Genomic DNA, 21,693 nt, shown 5'->3' on the forward strand with positions numbered 1-21,693 from the left:
TTATATAAAATGATAATTTATATCATATGAAAATATATTAAGTGTTGTTATACTATTTAATAATTATACTAAATAAGCGTTATTGCAAGTGATATTATAATAAAAATGTTTATAGCCATCGATACGCACCCATTAAAAACATCTTTATTATGTGGCGATTGTATAAAATCCCACTGTGCATTAGGTATACCCAGCTGCAAAAGTGCATGGCGACTATAAGAAAATCTATTCATAATGTGTCTGTGCACTTTTGTAGGTCGCTGAGATAAAGTTGTGTGTTTTGTTCCGCAGGTGATGAAGGTGCACTCGGGGCGCAAGTCGGTGCTGGAGGTGGAGTTCGCGGGCGAGGAGGGCACGGGGCTCGGGCCCACGCTGGAGTTCTACGCGCTCGTGGCGGCCGAGCTGCAGCGCGCCGACCTCGCCATGTGGCTGCACGACGCGCAGCCCCATCCCGGCCTCGCCCAGCCCGCACACCACCAGCCCTACCACCTGGACGGTACCTATGCAGGACCTCCTCTACTGCCATCCGAGACAATATACTGATACTACCGACAAAAAAATATTCCGAAATGTCGTGGCTGCAGGTTCACACAGAACAAACCGCCTCGCGTAGAATTTACCGCGCGGAGGGCCAACTCCATTTCATTCTCAATTCCATCTGTCCAATGTGTATTGCGTCTCACATTTTGCTTAATGCGAGAGTGAGACGCAATGACATTAGTCAGGTGGAATACCACCTGAAGAAAGTCGGTCTGTGTAGATGTGCATCGCTCAAAGCAAACTCACTTGTGGCTGAAATATAGCAGGGATGAGACCATGTGTCTGAAACAGCGCACAAGAAACTATAATCCAAGCACCGTCAGTGTGTACGCCAAAAAATTAAATCCTAGACAGTTGTATTCAAGACTTCCTTAATTGTACCCCTTACAATGTTGTCCACAGAAAAGCCCCCGGGCTACTACGTGACGCCGGCCAACGGTCTGTTCCCGGCGCCGCTCCCTCAAGACTCTCCAATCTGTGATAAAGTTTGCAAATATTTCTGGTTCCTAGGAGTATTTTTAGCTAAGGTAACCTACCATTCTTATAAATATATTAAGAACGGGTCACTAACTAATAAACTATTAAACTATAATAACTATTTAATATGTCTGTGTCTCATGGAAGTTTCGTTATTAAAATTACCATTCTTTTACTCTTTAATTAGTGATATACATCAAACGGCTAGCGCATATCTAGACACGCGGCAGCGTGTCAAGCCAAGTTCAAGCAAAGGAACTGGCTAGCCAGCGCCAAGTGTAATATTACACGAACCACTTGGTGCCACTTTTGACCCTTCTATAACTCAAAACATCTTTAACGTAAACACATAAAACTACGTGTGTTTAATTATATCCATAAGGACATCTAGAAGCCCAAATTTCATGAAGCTAGCTCAAACGGTTATAAAGATATGAAGGTCAAAAAGTCGTAAATTTTAAGACTGACTGACATACCTATAGTACCTAAACCTAACCTACTTCCAGATGACCTAGAAGGATGAAATTTGGAATCCAGCTCAGTTATTGTGTGAAAGCGTAGGAAAAAATCTAAAAATTAAAAAAAGTTATAAAATAGGGGGGGTCCCCATACAAAAAAAACCATTTTTTATTGTGACTGACATATAAGTACCTAAACCTAACCTACTTCCAGATGACCTAGAAGGATGAAATTTGGAATCCGGCTCAGTTATTGTGTGAAAGCGTAGGAAAAAATCTAAAAATTAAAAAAAGTTATAAAATAGGGGGGGTCCCCATACAAAAAAACCATTTTTTATTGTGACTGACATATAAGTACCTAAACCTAACCTACTTCCAGATGACCTAGAAGGATGAAATTTGGAATCCAGCTCGGTTATTGTGTGTAAGCGTAGGAAAAAATCTAAAAATAAAAAAAGTTAAAAAATAGGGGGGGTCCCCATACAAAAAACCTGTAATACGCGCTAAACAACCGGCCAACGGTGTGTCGTTGGCGGCGCGCGGCACCACATAATTAATACAAAGAACAGAAGTAAAAAACATGCAGCGGAAACACAAGAAAAAACATTAAATCTCAATACCTGCCTAGTTTTCTTTACAAAAAGTATTGATATCCCATCAAAAACATAAATGTAAAAAAGGAGAGCCAAGTTCAATACAAAAATTATGCTTGGCTGTGGGGTTCGCCGCAAAAAGAATGGAGATTTAAATGAGTGCCAAGTTCTATGCAAAATCCAAATATGTATTTATAGGAACAAAATAACATTATAAACAAGTATTAAACTCTATTTCTTTGCTTTATTGGATACCTATAACAATTGCTGTTATTTAAAAAAAATGTGAGATCTTAAAGTAGGTTAGATTTGGCTTGGCCAGTTTTTATCAGAATTACAAAATATATATATTGAATAACTTTATAAAATGACTGATGTAATGAAAACTGGCCAAGTCAAATCTAACCTGCTTTAAGATCTCGCATTTTTTTTAAATAACAGCAATTGTTATAGGTATCCAATAAAGCAAAGAAATAGAGTTTAATACTTGTTTATAATGTTATTTTGTTCCTATAAATACATATTTGGATTTTGCATAGAACTTGGCACTCATTTAAATCTCCATTCTTTTTGCGGCGAACCCCACAGCCAAGCATAATTTTTGTATTGAACTTGGCTCTCCTTTTTTACATTTATGTTTTTGATGGGATATATCCTAATAGAATCGTTTCAAATGTTTGAGCCTTCTCTAAATCTTGTTATTACATATATCCAAATTATTAATATGTCACGTCTATTACCCTAAGTTGTCCAACCGATCTAGTAAAAAAAAAACAACGGGTTAAACTCCGGGAGTGCCGGCAGAAGTGAAAACTCAATGACATTGTAACAGTTTTTCGAGCAGGTCACGTGTCCGTCTTACGAAGCGTTTTACGTCTTACGTCTTACATTTTACGCTCTCGCGAGTTTAACATTTTTTCCCCATCACAAAACGTGGGCAGCGCCGCTAAAGAAGTTATCACTTCAAAAATGTACTAAAGTCAATTTACTAGCGATGCCACGATAAGCGAGGCGGTCAAAGGGTTAAAATGAAATGTAACTAGTTGCAAAAGCTTCATATTCCTTTGACACCACACGTTTGATGTAGATCGTATCCAATCACTTCATAGCTTTTGATTGTGGAATGTAACCGTTGGTTGGTGGTAGGTTTTACAAGACGGGCGGCTGGTGGACCTGCCGCTCTCGGAGCCGTTCCTGCGCATCATGTGCGGCGAGGAACTGAAGAACGAGCACCTGCAGGAGATCGATCCGATTAGGCACAGGTATGCAAAGAGTACATTTATTTTTTAACCAACTTTTAAAATTCCGAAAAAACTTAATTATACGCGATTAAGTCCCGTTTTGCGAATAATTCCGAAAGGTGCTCAAATCATTTTTTTTGTCTAAGTCTCTATGAGTTGAAGTTTATTTACAAGCGCCACCAAACCCTAGACGAGATGATCTAGGTTATTTTATAAATCAAATCAAATCGCACGTTCTCTGTATGATCAGAGTCGTTTTAGTTAATTAGTTGTCGTTTAGCATGTTACGAGTAAACTTTATTTATACTTATTACGTCTGCACAATAAATAAAGAATTGACACTGTTTTCTACCTTAATCGACCTTATGTTTCATGTTAAAGTGGCATCAACAGAAAATCGTATTAAAAACGAATCTTTCTATAGTTCGTTTTTTTTAGCATTAGAAAGAACTCCACAGAAGCAAGCGTGCAGTTTTTATCAGGCTCTTTAATTGTTAATAATTATTGAATTATCTAATGAAGCACGGTCAAAACATATAATTTACTTCAAATTATTACCACTAAAAGTGCCGGATTTGGAATAACAAGCTTACTTCTGCGAAGTTCTTTCTAATGCTAAAAAATACGAACTATAGGTTCCTGCAAAACGTTTTGGCCGCGGCGGAGCAATACGACGCGCTGCAAGCCGACGCGTCCCTGTCGGCGGAGGCGCGGGCCTCTCGCGCCGCCGAGCTGACGGTGGAGGGCGCCACGTTCGAGCAGCTCGCGCTCACCATGACGCACGTGGCGGCCGGCGCCGCGCTGCAGCCGCTCTGCGACGCCGGCGACCACGTCGAGGTACCATACCATACCACACTCTGTACGGTTACGGGTTTTCATTTTGGTACTTATTTGCTTTGGAGCATTCCATGAAATTGTCTGCCGTTGTCCCGTACAGACGCGAAGTTTCTGAAGATATGCAGGTATAAGAGTTTCCTTTTCTATGACAAATGGTCAAAAATATGCACAGAAAAATAATCGCCTGCTTTAAATGCCGAGACAAAAGTCGCACCGTAGGCCATCGAACATGAATTCAAACCTCATACTTCAAACACGTTTAGCAAACGTTAATCTTTCGGATTCTGATCTGTTGACAGTAAAATGTATTTCTGAAATGCGTTATTTCTGAAAATCTACTGAAAAACCATGTCGATTTCCCTTCTAGGCAAAACTTTATCCGCGATAAGTTTAGTAACAAAGTGGCATCGTTTTTGTATTCCATGTAGAGAGAGTCATTTAAATCGTTTCACTATGTAACGTTTATTATATGTTGTAAAGATCGGCGCACACAACGCCCGCGCGTACGCGGAGGCGAGCGCGCGCTGGATGGTCGCGGACGGCATCCGGCGGCAGGCGGGCGCGTTCCGGCGCGGCTTCGCCGGCGTGTTCCCGCCGCGCCGCCTGCGCGCCTTCAGCCCCGCCGAGCTGCGCCTGCTGCTGTGCGGCGAGCGAGGACCCGCGTGGACCAAAGAGTTGCTTTTACAGGTAAATTATTTTCACATCACCTATTCGAAAAAGGGCTTTTTCTCCAATATGCTCGGAAATGTTCACCTTACTGTAGCAAAAATAGTACGGGAAGTTCTTCGTTAATGTCAAACTCTAACTAAAAAACATCAAACTATCGCTGTCCTGTTCTAGCGGACGGGAAATAAAAAAACCCTACAGTAATAACTTATTACTATAGTGTTTTTTACTTTTTAATAATAAAAAACTCAAACAGCCAATTATTATTGCCGCGAGCCGCTTCTACACGACCCGAACAGCTATCATTTCACGTGTATGATCGTGCGAATACTGCTTAATAAAATCAAAGATTATTTTTATATTTTTTTTAAATCTCATCCGTGTTCATAAAGCTTATATAGTTTGTCAAAGAACTTTCTCATTTCAAACATAGACAAAGAGAATCATACTATCTTTGTCTTACACTAGTACTAGCACCCAAAAGAAAAGGATGGGTGTAGTTTTCCTGGTTCTTACTGACTGAAAAGTTGGTTTGACAAACTATATTGCGCAATTATATTGAATGGTACTGAATGGCAGAATAAATTTGTGCTTTTAACTTTTAAAAATTAATTAAAGAGGGAAATTGTTTTTGACATTTTGGATGTGAAGGTTTGATTTGAGTGATGCTTGATGCTTAAATAATAATTATTTTAGCTTATTTCCTCGCATGTTTGGAGAAAAGCACTATATATGCCTCGGCAGGAATAGCAATTCGTGGATTCGTCTTCTTTGTCGGACTCCGCGAAATCCACGACTTGCCCTTTCCCGGCCTCTGCAATAATGTACTATTTCTTCTGGAATCAAAGTGGCACTTTTCTTCCCTGCTAGGAGGGATCAAAGTTGTACTTTTCTGTTCTAGGACACGATTTTTTCTTTTTTTTTTGTCAAGTAATACATATTTTGGAACATAACAATTTCTTCATAGTTGATGTGAAAAGCAGTATGTGTCACACGGTATCAAAATTATTTCGTCTTAAGCGTTAACACTTGCATCCCTCATTACGCTCAGGATTCTACTTTAGAATCCATCGCTTCATTCTGGATTCAATGTTAGTACGCCCTCGACGGAAATATATTATTTTGATCCCTTGTAATACAAACTACTATTTATTACTGGTAAATTATTTATAATATATGCGATCAACTCTTTAGTAGTGCGCGTGTCGCGACCGCTGCGGAAGATCCTCGCGTGAGCCACGGAGCCCCGCCGTTTTGTCGCTAAAATAGTGTTTAGTTTTGAAATTTGTGTATGTTAGTCTGGTATTAAATTTATAATAAGGAAATAAGGTGAATATATTTATTTTTATTGTTGAGTTGGACGTTCAACAGCAATGTACTTATATACAAACATTAATAGCTACTATAAGGTCAAACTTGTAATTTAACCCTTTTAGACTGTAATGAAACGAACAATATCCCATGTGTACAGTACACGGAGCCGAAGCTGGGCTACACGCGCGAGTCGCCCGGCTTCCTCCGGCTGGTGGACGTGCTGGTGGAGATGTCGTGGCGCGAGCGCAAGGCCTTCCTGCAGTTCGCGACCGGCTGCAGCAGCCTGCCGCCCGGCGGGCTCGCCAACCTACACCCAAGACTCACCGTCGTCAGAAAGGTAACACACTATCACTTCCATTTTTTTAGCGGCGCTGGGCACTTTTTGAGGTGGGGAAAAAATAATAAACTCGAGGCAGCGATCACGTGACCGTAACGTTTATAGTTCGTTTTTTTAGCATTAGAAAGAACTTGCAAGAAGGTAAGCGATCTTGACATGTCTTTTAATTGAAAAACGCTTTATAAAAATATAAAACTATTACTTATGAAAGCAGAAGAATATAAATGATTGTATTAGATTCATAATTGTTATATATTTGCCGTAACTTATTTTTAAACTGTGTTATTCAATTAAAAGACACATCAAGATTGTTTACCTAATTTCTAATGCTAAAAAAACGAAGTATAGATGGCCACTCATTTAGATGGCATTTAAATCAATAAAGAAAAACTCAATGACATTACATGAAAAAGGTTCTAATCTTGTACGGGTTGAAATACGAGGATCTCACAGTTACATTCTAACTTTATATCACTCAAATATAATTCAATAAAGCTACATCTTGATGAAATCGCTAATAAAAGTGAACTCTAGTACTGGTGAATAAAACTCAAAATATCATGTTCAAGCAAATTCAATCTCACTGCCCAGCAATTTTGGAACTAAAGTTTTTCAATAGAAAGGAGGATGGGTCAATTATACATAGTGCTGCAGACATTTTGGACTAGTCACTGAGTTTTCACTTCTGTCGGCACTCTCGGAGTGCAACCCGTTGTTTTTTTATAATTTAGGCTCACAAAACAGGTTACAGTCATTGCGTTTACATGCATATTAGAGGCGTACAGCGTTCTGAACTGGACTCTAACCCTAAATATGTGTGCACAATTATGCTTAAGGTTCGGCCATGACATTAAGCAGTTGCGGCATATATACGTGGTAGTGACGTGGTTGGCGATATCGGCTGTCTTAAAAAGTTGGTACCGCCAGGCAGTTAATTTGTTAGCCGGTGATGAACAAAAATCTTATGCTAAATAAATAATGCTTAAGCCAATCGGATCGTAAAAACGAAACGTCGGCCTAAATCGCAAACCTCGTAACTCCTCCGGGGGAGTTATGCGGTTTGCGACTATAAGTATTGTTGTCCAAGGTAGCAATTACTAATTTCCTTGAAATGGAGTTACGAGGTTTGCGACTTAGGCCGACGCGAAATCATCTAGTATGGTGTCAGTTACGAAACATAAGACGATTCCCTGCGTGTGGCTGTAGCCTGGTTTGTATTTCAATGTTATTTCTGTTTATCGCTACCAATAAAGACAGTTCATTATTCAAGTAGGCATATTACAATGCGCTTATGAACGTCAAATAAAGCTACATCGGCTCCAACCCTACACCTCTGCCTCGAGAAGATTTCAGTCCCCCTCAATTGGAGGAGGGTATCCCAATATGGGACCGGCAACAAACTCGGCGGGACACATCTTTTCAAAACATTACATCTGTTGTTTCTCATATCTCTGTACTGAACCCTCGTTATTTCGGCAGGTGGACGCAGGCGACGGCTCATATCCCTCAGTGAACACATGCGTGCACTACCTGAAGCTGCCCGAGTACTCCTGCAAAGAGGTGCTCCGCGAGCGCCTGCTCGCCGCCACCAACGAGCGCGGCTTCCATCTCAACTAGGCGTCTCATGGCGACCCAGCGAGTTCCTAATGTCTGTAAGCCGTTAGTAGAAAATAATTGTATTACACCTCGTACTCTAAAAGGCAGGTCTACACAGGACGAGTCGCCTCCCGAGAAAATTGTAGTGTCTAGCACACACGGCTGCAATGCCTCGGTCGAGGCACGTCTCCACAGACCGAGCTGCTTCGTGTTGTAAAATCCTCTTGAGGCGGATCGTTCTCTGAGGCCTTTTGAGGATTGGCGCTTCCACGACTCGCTACGCATCAACGCGATTAAATGATCTCAACTTATGGTGTAATAAGTTACTTGGCTGCTTGCTACTGACATAATTGACTTGACTGTTTTAGTAATTTGTACCCTTGGTAAAATAAATATTCAAATTACAATGGGTATGCGAATATTTTCGATTTACCATCAATCGTATATGGACTCGTATATTAACACCTACGAACACGGAATTGAACTATAACGCAATATAATAACGGCTGAGCCGCAAACAGCCAATAGCGGATGAAGACGTGTGATAAGAAGAGTTATTATTGGCTAAAATATTTCTCTACGCTGCGCTGGTTTATGTACCACTTTGTTGTACCACAGTCTTTACCAGTAGGTGCAGTCGACGTCTAACATATGTATACATTAAACGCCTTCTTACAATATAATAAGATGCAAAAATGTTAACATAACTTGAACGCCGACAAGTATACCGACAGTTCACCATGATCTCAACAAATATGCAACAGATGAGTACTCGGCCTAGTTTTCTATAGTCTAATATTACATATAGCTCAAAAAGACTTGTGTAATGGTCTGACATTAGATAAATGCTATAAGACACTTTGTTTGTATTATTTGATAATTGACTGCGTTGTACTTCCACCAGCGTATCGTAAGTAAATACGCGGACGATATGTATGCGAAGATTTTTTGTCTATTTGCGGCATATTTAGTTAGATATTTTTAATTTTTTTGTTAGATTTAAAATGTACTTGTAAAGACAAATTGGAGTTCTCTCACAAAAAATGCTTAGATAGGTATATCCACGCCGCTTCGAAGCGTAATCAATAACCTTTTTTCACCAATACTTTTTGTCGTTTTGTAAAACGTGTACTATTCATTTGTATACTTGGATCGGCGATATCAAAGGAAGACGATTTTTATGTGTTATCTAATACTATATACTGTTTGTGTAACATATTAGACGTACAAACTATTGTATTGTCGTTTTAAAGTAGTATTCAGATTTACAGACATTTTAGACATGTCGTTTTTATATAAATGTAACGAGAACCATTATATTTATACCGTAACGTGGTAATCTCATTACATCCATGCTCAGTTAAGACTATCTAATTCTGAATACCACTTTAGTTTATAATCTGGGTAGGAGTAATGTAATCTCGATGGAGATTAGTTACCTTGAGCAATTCTATATATAAAGTACACCACTTTCGCTGGGTCGGGATCTTTTCAATTTATTTACAGTGTCTTGAGTTGTGCTCTAAGTTTTTTGCTGCTATTATTATTGTAAGATTTTATTAAAAATATAAAATAAGAGAGGCTTCTGTTTTGTTAGTGAACGAGTACTTTTGACTAGATCTCTGTGATGTTTATATTCATATAGTTGAAAATGACCAGATTTGTACTTTTTGGGTGCCCTAATCATGGATTCACTCGTAATTGAATATTTTATAGTTGAAATTAGTAAAACATATAAAAGCACGATGTATGTGCTATTTGCAATCACCTTTAAAACGTATGATTCGCTTGACAAAAGAAATGTGAAAAAACTATGAATAACTTGCATCTATAGACGTTTAAACTTTCATTTATTGTATGATAATTGAAAATTTAGGTACCCCTGAAAAAACACCATTTTGTCAAGTGATAGTACTTACAGATCTACGCCTTAGCTAATATATCTAAATTTTAAAATATGCATCGCGTTTGGTGCTTCCATAACTGTCGTATGTATATCGAATTCTGTACTAAATAATCTTGTATCGAATAACAAACATAACCATTGCTTATGTTCAATGTATACTAATCATGATTAGCTAATTCACACGAAAATGCACTTTGGAAAATGTAAAATGTGAAACCAAGAAAAATATATAAATTCAGGGTGTAAAACACTATACTAATACTATTTTAGCTATGTTCCTTTTATTAAGTAGTCAACTAAAAGTTGATATTGTGATGTATGAAATATTTTACGAATTAAAAGATATTTAGTTTATCATAATTAGGCGATTAGATTAAAATTTATTAACATTACAGCAACATGTAGCGCTCGGATCATATTTGTTGTTGAGGATTGTGTCAATAAATTAAGCAAGAAATTGAAGCATTTTTACTTGTATCCCCGAGAATTACCTTACATTATTGTGGCTTTCGTTGTTCATGTTACCTGTCTGTCAGTGGCGGCGCGTCCATAAAAGCCGATTCCCACCGGCTTTACTGTTTTTGGACGTTTGAGCACAGTTGTAAAGGAAATATGTAAGCCAATTTAGCCCCGGCTTGCCTATGGATATGTTTGACGCGCCGCCACTGCTGTCTGTTATACAATGAAATCTGTATCCTACCTCATCTCGTGGCAAAGGCCAGAACAGTCGAAACGATTTTCGTTGTAGACTGTGTCGTGATCAGTACGGTACGGAGCAAACGAAGGTCATCAAGAGCTACCTACCGATTGGGCCCCCATATCACGACACCAGGCCAATTCGAACGTACAATAGACATCAAAATATTCAAAATTATATCTACATGATGTGATTAAGTTGTCTTTCGAGCGTGCATTTTGTTCGTACCTACTTGTCAGTGCACCTATTGGCGCAAACGAGACGAACCATGACGAAATGTAGCCATGTATTCAAAATGTGCCATCACTCCGGGGATTAAATAAGTTTAAAAGACTATTCTCGTCTTTTTAGCGTTCGTTTAGGCATGTATTTAGCGTTCAAAATAACGAGAGGACGAGAAGAACATTGATACTGGTGCTAATGAGGATTTTTTATAGGAAATTAGGTACACGATACTGATCGGAACTCTTTAGGTCAGACATGAATGGGGCTGAAAGACTGAAATACAAAAGGTCAAATTAGACACATGAAAAATTTTCGCTCTCGTATGTAGTAGGTAGTATAGGGCGAATATTTTTATGATGATTTTAATAAATAAAACCTATAAAGGTAGGTAAGTACTTAATTCGGGATTGCCTCATACTTATATAATTTGATGTTTTTTGCTCTGAATTGAATATTACTTATAAATAAACAAACAATGATAATTTGTGACGTTCCACGAGAAAAGGTAGCTTATGGCGGTCTGCGCTTACGTCACGTATACTAAGAACAGCATTAGTATTGTAGAATGTAGTGTCGTTAATAATAGCGTAACCGCCATAAGGTACCTTTACCCGTGAAATGTCACAATTATTTAACTATCTAGATACGTACTTACCATCACTTTCAATAAAATAAATCCAATGCATAACCAATTCCAATGAAATATTTTTTCCATTTAGTTGCTTTTAGGACAGAGGGACACAGAGGTATGGATACACTCTTGAAATGTATCACTTTAAGCTCGCTTCATAGATAAGCAATGACCCACTTTCAGATCGTACGAAATGAAAAATCATAATATATATTCACAATTAAAGCTACGTATATACCTAACCTACACTTGAACACCTTACCTTACTTGAACACAAATAGCAGATACAAATAGGGTTTCTGGTTTCTCGACCTTTTTAATTTCTCGAGGCACGGGAATTCTCGACCAAGATTTCTCGAGTTTCTCGAGTATCTCGAGAAATTTTGAAAGCTCCGGTAAACACCATGTTATTTTTTATTTTTTTGCTTTTTTACAAATCAGACTCGTGGGAATCATAGGTGAGATTAATAATCAAACATATGGTACATTTTTAGTCACCATAAATAGCAATTAAGAATCAAAAATACAACTGCAAAAAAACTATAGGTGCAGGCGTACGCACCGGCGATGTGCTAATATAGTGTATTTCTTTAGGTATTCAACAAAATGTAAACAAACTACAATATGGTATTTTATTAGGCAGCAATATTCAAGTCAATAAATTTAACTCGATGTGACAAAACTTACAAAAGTTTTACTACGTAATATTAATTACTCGTACTTACTCAACGTAACAATAAAGCTGCTAATTGTTATGGCAGGTGTCCGGACTTCTCTACAATAGCCCAGTCTCATTGTCCATCCAAACATCAATCCATAGACCGGTATACTATTCACTTTTTCTGCAATAGTCCCAATGCCTGCTGCGACCGGTTCATGGGTGTTTATTGTTGCGCCTGTGAACGGGTTCCAGCAGGCGTTCTACATGACATTAAAGCTCTCCAAGGGGCCTCTACGTGTTGGATCTATATCCCCACGCAAGCCTATCAAAAGACCGGGATTTGTAGGCCCGTGAATTCCAAAATGGAGAAACAAGCTGCTAAAATTGTAATATTTTGCTAATAGGAATATATCGGGATGATTTGATTTATCAATAGTAATTTAGTTCTGTAATATTTGTTATTACACTTATTACATGGTCCTATAATTCGTTGCAAAACATTTTAAAGCGTTTTTCAATAAAAAGACACTACATGAATGTCATGAATCATGATAGTTCAAAAGTTTCAAAACATGAAAATCGGTTAAAGCTAGAACGATAGGGGACGGATCAAGGTAGTTTTTTATTTAGTGTTCCGTACAAAACTTTGTTCACGGAACACTTATATATGGGATCACTTCGGTCTTGCAAATCAGTTAAATGCGTTTTTCTCAGAGACCGTTTTTATTTGGTTGGTAATAAATGTTTTAATTAGGTTCCTACCTGAAAACGAAAAAAAAAAACATTGTTCATATTTATTTAACTACCTAAAGAAATACATTATAGACATCATGTGTTAACCATACGCGTGTTATCTTTTTACTCATCACAAGAGATTTATTTCTCGAGTTCTCGAGGCATTGAATATTTTTTTCCCGTCTCGACTTAGGACAAATTTCTCGAGATTTCTCGCCTCGGGAATTCTCGAGCAGAAACCCTAGATACAAAACATATCTCTCGCAAATACACCTACGAATTCCACAGTTCAAAATTTCTTTCCGATATTTATTAATTTACCTAGTCTGATGATACATGATACACACATTAGTCTTATTTTACATAATATTTTCAGACATAAACAGAAAAAAGAAAATTGCTATTTGAGAGTTAGTATCCTCTCGAACGGACTTTTACGATACTCACCCATTATTGAAATAACTAAGTTTTTGCGTTGAGACACCGGGTCCCAGCGCTGCGCAATGCTCCCGCTGCCGTAGGCTGCAACAATCAATCGCAACCTTGGTGTTTTACACAATTTTCATACAATGCTAAATAATTGAAACCATTAGTATAAAACCTTCCAGCAACGGAAGCAGTGTATCAGTCAACAGTGTTCCGGTGATCAGTGCAGTATGAGGGGCTTACTAGTGTGTTGTGTGGCGGCGGCGGCGCTGGCGCTGGTCTGCGGCCGCGAGCTGAGCCGCGACAGGCGCGCCGCCGACCTGGAGGAGGCTGCCTCCCACCACGGCGGCAAGTGGGACAAGGGCGGCGGCCACGAGCACCACGCGCACCACCACCACGACCACGGCGAGAAGGGACACAAGGGCTACAAGGGCCACCACCATCACGAGCACGGCAAGAAGGGCCACCACCACCACGAGGGACACAAGGGACACCATGACGAGCACGGCGGACACAAGAAACACCATCACCACGACGACGGCCACCATCACGAACACCACCACGGCGAGAAGGGCCACAAGGGCCACGGTCATCACGAGGAAGGCCACTACCACAAGGGACATTCCACCAAGGGCCACCACGGTGTCCACAAGCATGACGAGTTCAAGAAGGAGAAGCACTTCCATGATCACCACGGCGACAAGGGCCACCACGAGCACCACGGAGGCCACCACGAGGAGCACGGCCACAAGAAGGGCGGCCACCACCACAAGGGACACAAGCACGGCGGTCACCACGAGCACCATCACGGCAAGAAGGGACACCATGAGAAGGGAGGACATCACCACGACCATAAGGGACACCATGATGAGGGCGGCCACCACGAGCACCATCACCATCATCATGATCATGGCAAGAAGGGCGGTCACGAGGACCACAAGCACTGGGGACACAAGAAGGGACACTAATCAATCAAAAGACTGTTTATATTTCTATGGATGCCAATTAGTTAAGCCTTACTTGTTTAGGTTTACGTTGTTGAGTTTTTGTTTGTACAGTTTAGGTGATTTTATTAAAGAAATTATATGTTAAACAATCTTCATTACAATGACCTTCGTCTATTGACCCGCGTGAATACGCGGAGGTGAAAAACATCAATTTCACGTTTCATTTCAACAACAAACGTTACATAAAACAGTTGGCGGTGGAGGTTGGCAACGGCCGCTGGCGAGATAAACTCACGTTGAGAAACTAGAGCGGTGCCCGAGATTGGCCTACATTTTCGTGGCCAACGAATTAGTTGTGGTTGCAATGAACCGTTTCCTATAGAAAACACTTGCAGCCCTAATGCAATTGATAACGGATTTTCTTCTCAGCCATCGGACTGAGAAAAGTGTAGATAAATCTTGCTCGTGTCGCAGGCACTGCCGTCTGTTCGCTGCAGCGATCATGTAGATAAAGTTTTATTTGAAAAGGAGAAATTGTTAAAAAGTCTGTGACTCTACAGACATATCGAATTCTGTTCGAATAAAAAAGGTGAAATATGTGAGAGGATAAGTTTGAGAAAATATATGCGCTTTAAGCGTATACTGCGTTGTTTTGAGCAGAATGTGACGGGAGTGTCGGGGGGAATTCGGCGGCTAATGAAGGCTAAGCCGGCGGATGTTATTGCCAAGTCGGGCTGAAGGGTGGCTCGGGGCGCGGTGAGCGGTTTGGGGGAATACCCGTATAAATATGTACAATATATCTCACGTAACTCACGTTATAAGTAGTCCCCGTCACCTTTCTTATAAACTTATACTAATTATTAAGTGTAGTTTTTTCTGTTCGTAGAATTCTTCCTTTCAGTTACTCATAAATTATTTCTCACCAAGTGAGAAATATCTCACGTAAAATAAAAAGCGAGCCTCCGCAATAACAACATCCGATTATTTTAAACAGAAAATAATAGAAATAATGATGTTAAGCCTCCGGGATCCCGTAAATTACAAAATTACTTTGTGTCTTCATTCGTCGACGAAACACATTTAAAATATTATTTTTGGTTAAAGTGGTATAACGCTACCCGTACCCGGGCTACGTGGTTTAATAATGCTCGGTGAATTATGTTCCACGAAATAATAGGTATGTAAATTATGTAAACGTAAGGTGTCATCAGTGGAACAAATGGTTTGACCTCTCTTACCTCAATTTAAATTCGTGCGGTGACCTGCGAGGGAGCAGAGAGCCTGGCTACATCAATTATTTCTTTTCTATTTAATTAGCTAACATAGCCAGGTAATTATATCAAGTAGGTATGCCATTGTGTTCTTTGTTTTCACTTATCTCTATTATTCGCTCTGTTCGGAGGCTTTTTAAAGCTTATCTATACAATATTATTAGCACTGCTTTTTGTTTGAGTACTTTGAGTCAATAAGAGGCTAAGTAATTTTGATTGTAGAATTGATTTTCAGGTTATATATGATTGAGCAACTTAAACGGATTAGAATTGGAATTTAGACTAAGTTGGTACTAATTTTGGAGCTAGGTACGGCAAGAACGACATTCAAAGATTAAATCCCTAATTCAAAAAGCTAACCTAATTTAATTAGAATTAGAACAATAAAATTTGCCAAAATGACTGGGATCAGTTTGATTATGACATTACAGCCGGCCTAGCCAAGGTTACAATCGCTATCGCTTGGACAACGAAAAGTATTATGTCTCTCTATCACTCTTCCATATTAGTGCGACAGTGACAGTTGCGTTTCGATCGCTACGGATCGTAAGCGGCATCTTTGCTACGCGGCCTGAACTGAAAATTAATTTTGCTAAGGATCAGGCCGCGTAGCCAAGATGCCAATCGCTAACGCTCCGTAGCGATCGAAACGCAACTGTCACTGTCGCACTAATATGGAAGAGTGATAGAGAGACATCATGCTTTTCGTTGTCGAAGCGATAGCGATTGTAACCTTGGCTAGGCCGGCAGAACATGAATAGAATCTTAGGGAATTCGAACAAAAATAAAATGCAGACACTTGGCACCTATCGGACGAAATTTGCTTAAGTATCTAATACCTTTAAACGAGCAATTCTTGTTTATTTATATAATATTATGGATCTCGGAAACGGCTCTAACGATTTCAATAAAATTTGCTATATGGGGGTTTTCGGGGGCGATAAATCTATCTAGCTAATAGGTCTTATCTCTAGGTAAATGCGCATTTTTGAGTTTTTATGTTTTCGGAGCAATGCTCGGTCTCTCAGATAATAAATAATTTTTATACCGATTATATCGACCTTAATGTAAATAAATAATAGGTGTACCCCTCCACCCTTTAGGTCCCTTTACCTATAGTTTCAACCCTAGCAAGCAATTGTATTAAATCCTCCTTTACGTGCCATGTTACATTATGTTAGATATATGAACTAATGTATATTATCAGTCACCAGTAGAGTAGGTACGCCACGCCAGTTACATTTCACCAGGTGCTGAGTACTTACGTGAGTACGTACGTACATCTGAAATGGGAATTGGACAGAATGAGTAATGAAGGCGTACGTCTGCTCTGAGAGGCGACTCGCGGCGACCGTACCTTCAACTAGTTATAATTAAGCTAATTTTCTTAACAACCTTAATTAATTAAATAATTTCGCAAGATAATCAGCCTTAAAAGGGAGTGACGTTTTATAAACAGGGGGAACAACGGTGTTGCAAATGTTTAGTTAGCTATATGATAGCTGCCTCTGTAAATATACCTAAACACTTTATTTCACGAGATAAGGATAGGTTACATTACAGCAGATATATAATTGAAAATACAAAGGCGAACTTCCAGCCACCTTCCATCTAACCTCAAAAAGTAAGTAATTAAAATCTATACCTAAAGTAATCTTACATCATTACATGCTATAGGTACCTAATAGTATTTTATGCAACCGTTGTATAAGGAGGGTCAAAAAAGGCGAGTGGCGTGGGTTACAATGTGAGCCGGAGCCACAGGCTAAGAGCTTGACTGTAGTATCCAATCAAATATAATTGTCATTTAACTTAATTATTTTCTTCCGATCGATATAGATGGAACTCTAAAAAAAGTATGCAAACGAATTTTAATTTTTTCGGTGTATTAAAATTATACCTTAAGTTTAGATTTAGAATAGAATAGAATACTTTATTGATTTAAGCACTACATAAAATATTATCGCATCGCGCTTGTTCACAATATCTCTATCACGTCGATGCGACATCTTATCAGGTAGCAATTTTGCGGGATTACTAAGATGATGTGTGGATTGGTGTGAAGCGTTGCATTGTGTCATCCTAAGCTATAGTTCGTTTTTTTTTTGCATTAGAAATAAGGTAAACAATCTTGATGTGTCTTTTAATTGAAAAACACATTTTAAAAATAAGTTACGGCAAATATGTAACAATTATGAATCTAATACGATCATTTATATTCTTCTGCTTTCATAAGCAATAGTTTTTGATTTTTAAAAAGCGTTTTTCAATTAAAAGACATGTCAAGATCGCTTACCTTCTTGAAATTTCTTTCTAATGCTAAAAAAACGAACTATAAGAATGGTCGAACGTATAACTACAGGCACGGACCGTACGTTTTGTTAATTTATTATTCCATACCAAAACTCTCAATTAATTTATGACACTTGTGTCGTTGATATCCATGTCTCTGTGTCACGGGCGTCACAAGGTCCAGCTGGCGGTATGCTCGATTTTGGCTGGACTCTAATCAGTTAAAGTTAAGGGACGTCATAATATTACACATTATACGATTTATAAACTTTAAAAGTTGCAAAATCGTACATATCAAGTAACAATATCTATTCCCGAGGTGTATTTACTTGTTTACATATAGAACAGTATTTGTTACAGACGGGGCGAGAACATCGCCGACCCAAATTGAAGTTTGCCGTGATGCTCTCGAAGCTTCGACAGATATTCTGTTCGCTTCAGCTGAGCCAACAGTTTTGCAATAATGTTCAATTAATCTGAAATAGCAGAGTGGCCGTTCAATGAAACCAAATCGGTTAGATATGATTAAAATTGCTCTGCTAATAATACCTAAATGGCTTTTCAATATATTTAAATTAATTGTTAATCTCATCTAAGTTAGGCGAACCTGTCATTCACAATCATAATAAAAACATGAGCTCTAGACGTATTAAAATCTGATTGATAATTATTCGTTATTTAATAGGTACGTAATTACTTAATGTTGTTAAACCTTCAAATCAAATTAGGGTTCTTTGACCGTGTTGGGCGACTTAAGGATGGATTATTCGGTAAACAGTGGGCAATATTTGGGGATTGCGCTTGATGCAATAACTATAGTTAGCGCGCGAAGCCAGTCGCGACGCATCGGTTACCGCAGCTTACACAACTCCTGATATAAAACTGCTGCACCATCATCGAGACGACAATTTAACAAGGAGATTGAACCCAACACCCGCATTAGCCCACGCCGCATCATGAGGCCGCTCGTCTCCTGTACGCTCGCCTTGATATTGATTCTTGCAGTTGTCAACGCTCGCCGGCTGCCCAAATCCCGGTTCGACTCGGACAAGGCCTCTTCGGATAAGGCCTCCTCGGACAAGGTCTCAGCAGAATCCACCGACCAGGAGCCCGCGGCATCAGGACATAAAAAGGACCATCATCACAACCATGAACATAAAAAGGGAGGCGGCAAAGAACACCATGCCGAGCACCACAACGACCACGGAGAGAAAGGCTACAAGGGATACAAGGGCCATCACCACCACGAGGAAGGTAAAAAAGGGCACCACGATAAGGAACACCACAAGGGGGAGTACGACGATCACGGAGGACACAATAAAAAGCACCACCACGAGGACGGGCACTACGACGAGTACCACAAAGGTGACAAGGGCGAGAAGGGACACAAATACGCTGAAAAAGGACACTACAACAAGGGCCACTCTACCAAGGGCCATCACGAAGTACACAAGCTTGACGAGTTCAAGAAGGACAAACACTTCTTCGACGAGGAAGGTGATTCCGGTCACGAAGAAAAACATGGCGGTTTCCACGAGGAGCACGGGCACAAGAAGGGAGGGCATTTCAAGAAGGGACATCACCAGGGAGGGCATCACGAGCACGAGCATGGAGAGAAGGGCCACCACGAGAAGGGGGGCCATCACAAGGAGCACAAGGGCCACAAGGAGGCCGCCGGCCACGATGAACACTATCGTCATCATCACGATCACGCGCACAAAGGAGGACACGAACACCACAAGAAATACGGCTACAAGAAAGGTCACTGATGACGTTAGGAACAATAGTTTACTTATGGTTTGCAATGTTCAAGGTGCGATCGCATTTGTCTTCGTTACGATACTCGTAAATTATTCGCCAAAAAATTATTTATTTATTAGTTAAGTGCTTTGAAATGACTATAGTTGTTTAAGAGTCTAGACTTTAGTTCGTAATACTATAATACATCATTTGAGGCTCGAATCGTCAAAGTGGGTCGTTAAAAAGCAATTTTGATGTCGCCCCACGATAACTAGTAGCGGCTCATGGCGCCACTTAAAGGCACTAAATTTTCAATGATATTCGATGTACTTACATATTACATAAATGTCGCTAAGGATGAGGTACTTCTCTTAATAGTGCCTATTTAATTCGCCGAATTTTCCAAAATACAGCTCTACAGCCCTTTTATTTTTCTATACTGGAGAAAGAGATGCAACACGAATATATGGGCAAAAAAGGCGAAGCGAATAGGCTCGTTAACGCGGCATTACCTAATCGTATCTGAGCAGTCATACTCGAGCCTCAATTTAGTACTTATGAAAACACTGACCCGTTTTCTGTCTCTAGAAATCCGGTAAGTAAATTGCTAAGATATTTTATTCGAAAAAGCAGTCATTAATAAAGAAACTATCGAGCTCTATTGTATGGTATTTTAATTAGACCATGTACCTACCTACATATCCAAATCCAAAGGCTATAAGTATAATCGGGTTAATCACAGCGAAAATCGCTTTGTGTCTTTTGTTGAAAACGGCTTGAATAATTCATAGAGTGCCTACGGTAATACTCGGAGGGCACAGAGATATTTTAATCACGGGAATCGAGAGATCCTCCCTCCGGCGGAGCGCTGGAACAAATTAATTGTGCATAATTATCTAGCCACTGTCTATCTCCCCCGGTCAGATAACTACGTGCTAGACTAAAAGTATCTACATCGGGTAGATTTCTATAGAAATGAATTACGAGAACGCTCTAATTAATCTTGGTTAAAATGTAAGCAGGGTTTAGACGTGGATTTCTATGTGCTCGGAGAGAAATAGCAGATATTATCTACTTAAGTAATGAAACAGTCGTATTTATGACCAGTGCTACTGCCTGTTTAGAAAGTAAGTACTGGTAATAAATATCAGGGACTCGCTACTACAAGTCTATAAGTAAATATTTATTTCGTATTCTAAAGGAAGTAAAGTTTTTTCTTTCATTTAACTACTGAATATCCATCCATCAGGGAGAACGAGCTTTGCTCGAAAAAAATATAAAAACTCAAAAATGCACGTTTTTTTCAGGGATAAGACCTAGCTAGATCGATTTATCGCCCCCGAAAACCTCCAGATGGCAAATTTCACCGAAATCGTTAGACTCGTTTCCGAGATCCCCAAAATATACCTATTCCAGGCGTTTATTTATATATAAATACTTATAAATAAACAAGAATTGGTCGTTTAAAGGTAGGTAGCTACCTATTAAGATAATGATCAAAAGCTTTGAGTATTTATCTGACTTTATTGGATAATAATTATATTGTAAACCCAAAACGTGTATCAAGTCCAAAAATTTAAATTTTTAATACAGAATGTCGCAAAAAGTAGTGATATACTGAAGCTGGGAGGTAGAGGACCTAGAGGGCTATCTGAATCACCCCCCATGTATGTTCCGCGATTTTTCGTATTATCTGAGTTATGAGTTTTTTAAGTTTTCACCTATCGCCGAGTACGATGAGATTTTTATTTATGGTGATGTGAATTATTGCGGTAGATGCTTGATTTTTTTTGTGTGCTAAGCTGATAGATAGGCGAATTCATTTACTATCGTTAGATCTTTGAATGGAATAAAAAAAAAAAAGAAAAATCGCGGAACATATATGGGGGTGATTAGTCAGATAGCCCTCTAGGTCCTCTACCTCCTAGCTTCAGTATATCACTACTTCTTGGGACACCTTGTATAAAACGCTTTAGATTGAGATACATTGTTTTGTTAGACGAAGGCAGTAGGTAAGTATGATAAAAGCTTAAGTATAGCTCGCGGTATTTGAGTGATTTTCTTGAACAGTTACAGTCCTAAATTATAAAAGAGTGAACCTAA

General features: G+C 39.3%; 3 protein-coding genes across 3 annotated transcripts in view; all 3 read left to right on the forward strand.

Annotated features, from left to right (window-relative positions):
• Positions 1-10,422, forward strand: part of LOC134678753 (E3 ubiquitin-protein ligase Ufd4) — a 60,955-nt gene extending 50,533 nt beyond the window's left edge. The window contains exons 40-46 of the mRNA XM_063537483.1: positions 292-496; positions 943-1,067; positions 3,215-3,330; positions 3,945-4,146; positions 4,627-4,833; positions 6,284-6,463; positions 7,943-10,422. Of these exons, the coding sequence (XP_063393553.1) occupies positions 292-496; positions 943-1,067; positions 3,215-3,330; positions 3,945-4,146; positions 4,627-4,833; positions 6,284-6,463; positions 7,943-8,080 (1,173 nt within the window). The 3' untranslated portion in view covers positions 8,081-10,422. The remainder of the gene's footprint in view (positions 1-291; positions 497-942; positions 1,068-3,214; positions 3,331-3,944; positions 4,147-4,626; positions 4,834-6,283; positions 6,464-7,942) is intronic.
• Positions 10,423-13,530: 3,108 nt separating this feature from the next.
• LOC134670246 (histidine-rich glycoprotein-like) lies at positions 13,531-14,436 on the forward strand. The gene has a single exon (XM_063527979.1). It carries the CDS (start codon positions 13,571-13,573, stop codon positions 14,306-14,308), a length of 738 nt encoding a protein of 245 aa, XP_063384049.1. The 5' UTR covers positions 13,531-13,570; the 3' UTR covers positions 14,309-14,436.
• Positions 14,437-18,590: 4,154 nt separating this feature from the next.
• On the forward strand, positions 18,591-19,886 carry LOC134670252 (histidine-rich glycoprotein-like). The gene has a single exon (XM_063527993.1). The coding sequence runs from the start codon at positions 18,807-18,809 to the stop codon at positions 19,617-19,619; it is 813 nt and encodes a 270-aa protein (XP_063384063.1). The 5' UTR covers positions 18,591-18,806; the 3' UTR covers positions 19,620-19,886.
• Positions 19,887-21,693: the final 1,807 nt, after the last annotated feature.

This window comes from Cydia fagiglandana, chromosome 1 (assembly GCF_963556715.1).
Source record: "Cydia fagiglandana chromosome 1, ilCydFagi1.1, whole genome shotgun sequence".
NCBI classification, from domain to species: Eukaryota; Metazoa; Arthropoda; class Insecta; order Lepidoptera; family Tortricidae; genus Cydia; species Cydia fagiglandana.